This window comes from Oncorhynchus masou, unplaced genomic scaffold (genome assembly GCF_036934945.1).
Source record: "Oncorhynchus masou masou isolate Uvic2021 unplaced genomic scaffold, UVic_Omas_1.1 unplaced_scaffold_5211, whole genome shotgun sequence".
NCBI classification, from domain to species: domain Eukaryota; kingdom Metazoa; phylum Chordata; class Actinopteri; order Salmoniformes; family Salmonidae; genus Oncorhynchus; species Oncorhynchus masou.
In genome coordinates this window covers 20,001-22,920 of record NW_027011619.1, presented here as the reverse complement: position 1 = coordinate 22,920, position 2,920 = coordinate 20,001, and the positions used below count along the sequence as shown (strand labels likewise).

The window sequence follows — 2,920 nt, the reverse complement described above, 5'->3', positions numbered from 1 at the left end:
GAATCTATCTTGTAATGTTTTGTGTCAAGCAGAGAGGCATAAAACGGAATCTAACCCATAACCTCTAACCACAAGGCCGCTGAATTGGTAATAGTGATGAATCTACACACCATGTCCTGTCCCCCACCCCCACCCCGTTCCCTACACACCATGTCCTGTCCCCCATCACGTTCCCTACACACCATGTCCTGTCCCCCACCCCCACCCCGTTCCCTACACACCATGTCCTGTCCCCCATCACGTTCCCTACACACCATGTCCTGTCCCCCACCACGTTCCCTACACACCATGTCCTGTCCCCCATCACGTTCCCTACACACCATGTCCTGTCCCCCACACCGTTCCCTACACACCATGTCCTGTCCCCCATCACGTTCCCTACACACCATGTCCTGTCCCCCACCCACACCCCGTTCCCTACTCACCATGTCCTGTCTCCCACCCCCACCCCGTTCCCTACACACCATGTCCTGTCCCCACCCCTGCTCCTTACACACCATGTCCTGTCCCCCACCCTCACCCCTACACACCATGTCCTGTCCCCCATCACGTTCCCTACACACATGTCCTGTCCCCCACCCCGTTCCCTACACACCATGTCCTGTCCCCCACACCTACCCCTACACACCATGTCCTGTCCCCCGCTCCCTCACCTAGCTTTGTTTCCACAGTCCATTAGGTCCTGAATGTCATTGTATCCGGGTCACAGCCAGTTTAGACAGATCTTCAACGACGGTCCCATTATAGTGCTCCCTAACACGGAGTGTACCCTTCGACTTAGGGTCGGGATTAGGTCACGACCCTCTCACAGTAGATCTCCATGTAGGACACCTGTAATAGAGAATAGACTTGTGAAGGGTGGAAGGGTAGAAGTGAAGGTCACTAAAGGACCAAGGGAAAGGAAGGAAGGAGTCTAGAAGTGTGTGTGGCTCCACATACCCTCCACTGAGAAGGAGAGATCAGGATCTGTGTTTCCAACTGTCCTCTTAAACAAATCCTCACACAGCTGGAGAGAGAGCGGGATGGGAAGGGAGATGGAGAGAGAGAGAGGGGGGTGCAGGGAGATGGAGGGAGAGAGCGGGTATAGGGAGATGGAGAGAGAGAGAGAGAGAGAGAGGGGGTGGGCAGGGAGATGGAGAGAGAGGGTGATGGGGAGAGAGATTAAGAGAGCGGATGGGAGAGAGACAGAGAGGGGGGATGGGAGAGAGACAGAGAGATGGGGAGAGAGATTAAGAGAGCGGGATGGGAGAGAGACAGAGAGAGGGGATGGGAGAGAGACAGAGAGAGGGGGATGGAAGAGAGACAGAGAGAGGGGGATGGGGAGAGAAAGATAACAATATAAATCATTTACAATAAAAGTGTTAAATTCAGTTCAGTTTAGCTGTTTAAATGAACATGACTATGAGGTATATCACATTTACATTTACATTTAAGTCATTTGGCAGACGCTCTTATCCAGAGCGACTATCAGAATGATGATATAGATGTGTCAGAGGTCAGGGGTCAGTTACCTGGGGAATGATCCCCTCCTGTCCCTCTTCCTGTCTTCCCATCATGGTGTAACTCTTCCCTGCTCCTGGAAACATAACAAACAGCAGAACAACATTCAATATATCATGAGTAACAATAACAACATAACAAACAGCAGAACAACATTCAATATATCATGAGTAACAATAACAATATAACAAACAGCAGAACAACAGTCAATATATCATGAGTAACAATAACAACATAACAAACAGCAGAACAACATTCAATATATCATGAGTAACAATAACAATATAACAAACAGCAGAACAACATTCAATATATCATGAGTAACAATAACAATATAACAAACAGCAGAACAACATTCAATATATCATGAGTAACAATAACAATGTAACAAACAGCAGAATAACATTCAATATATCATGAGTAACAACATAACAAACAGCAGAACAACATTCAATATATCATGAGTAACAATAACAATATAACAAACAGCAGAACAACATTCAATATATCATGAGTAACAAAAACAATATAACAAACAGCAGAACAACATTCAATATATCATGAGTAACAGTATAACAAACAGCAGAACAACATCTCAATATATCATGAGTAACAATAACAATATAACAAACAGCAGAACAACATTCAATATATCATGAGTAACAAAAACAACATAACAAACAGCAGAACAACATTCAATATATCATGAGTAACAATAACAATATAACAAACAGCAGAATAACATTCAATATATCATGAGTAACAACATAACAAACAGCAGAACAACATTCAATATATCATGAGTAACAATAACAATATAACAAACAGCAGAACAACATTCAATATATCATGAGTAACAATAACAATATAACAAACAGCAGAACAACATTCAATATATCATGAGTAACAAAAACAACATAACAAACAGCAGAACAACATTCAATATATCATGAGTAACAATAACAATGTAACAAACAGCAGAATAACATTCAATATATCATGAGTAACAACATAACAAACAGCAGAACAACATTCAATATATCATGAGTAACAATAACATAACAAACAGCAGAACAACATTCAATATATCATGAGTAACAATAACAATATAACAAACAGCAGAACAACATTCAATATATCATGAGTAACAAAAACAATATAACAAACAGCAGAACAACATTCAATATATCATGAGTAACAATAACAACATAACAAACAGCAGAACAACATTCAATATATCATGAGTAACAAAAACAATATAACAAACAGCAGAACAACATTCAATATATCATGAGTAACAAAAACAATATAACAAACAGCAGAACAACATTCAATATATCATGAGTAACAATAACAATATAACAAACAGCAGAACAACATTCAATATATCATGAGTAACAAAAACAACATAACAAACAGC

At 41.0% G+C, this 2,920-nt stretch overlaps 1 protein-coding gene across 1 annotated transcript in view; it reads right to left on the bottom strand.

Annotated features, from left to right (window-relative positions):
- Positions 1-939: 939 nt before the first annotated feature.
- The window catches only part of LOC135535858 (kinesin-like protein KIF1C), a gene marked incomplete at its 3' end in the record, with an annotated part of 11,132 nt that continues 9,151 nt past the window's right edge, over positions 940-2,920 (bottom strand). Inside the window, exons 4-5 of the mRNA XM_064962278.1 lie at positions 1,512-1,576; positions 940-1,006 (exon numbers count right to left, since the gene is read on the bottom strand). Coding sequence (XP_064818350.1) covers positions 940-1,006; positions 1,512-1,576 — 132 coding nt within the window. The remainder of the gene's footprint in view (positions 1,007-1,511; positions 1,577-2,920) is intronic.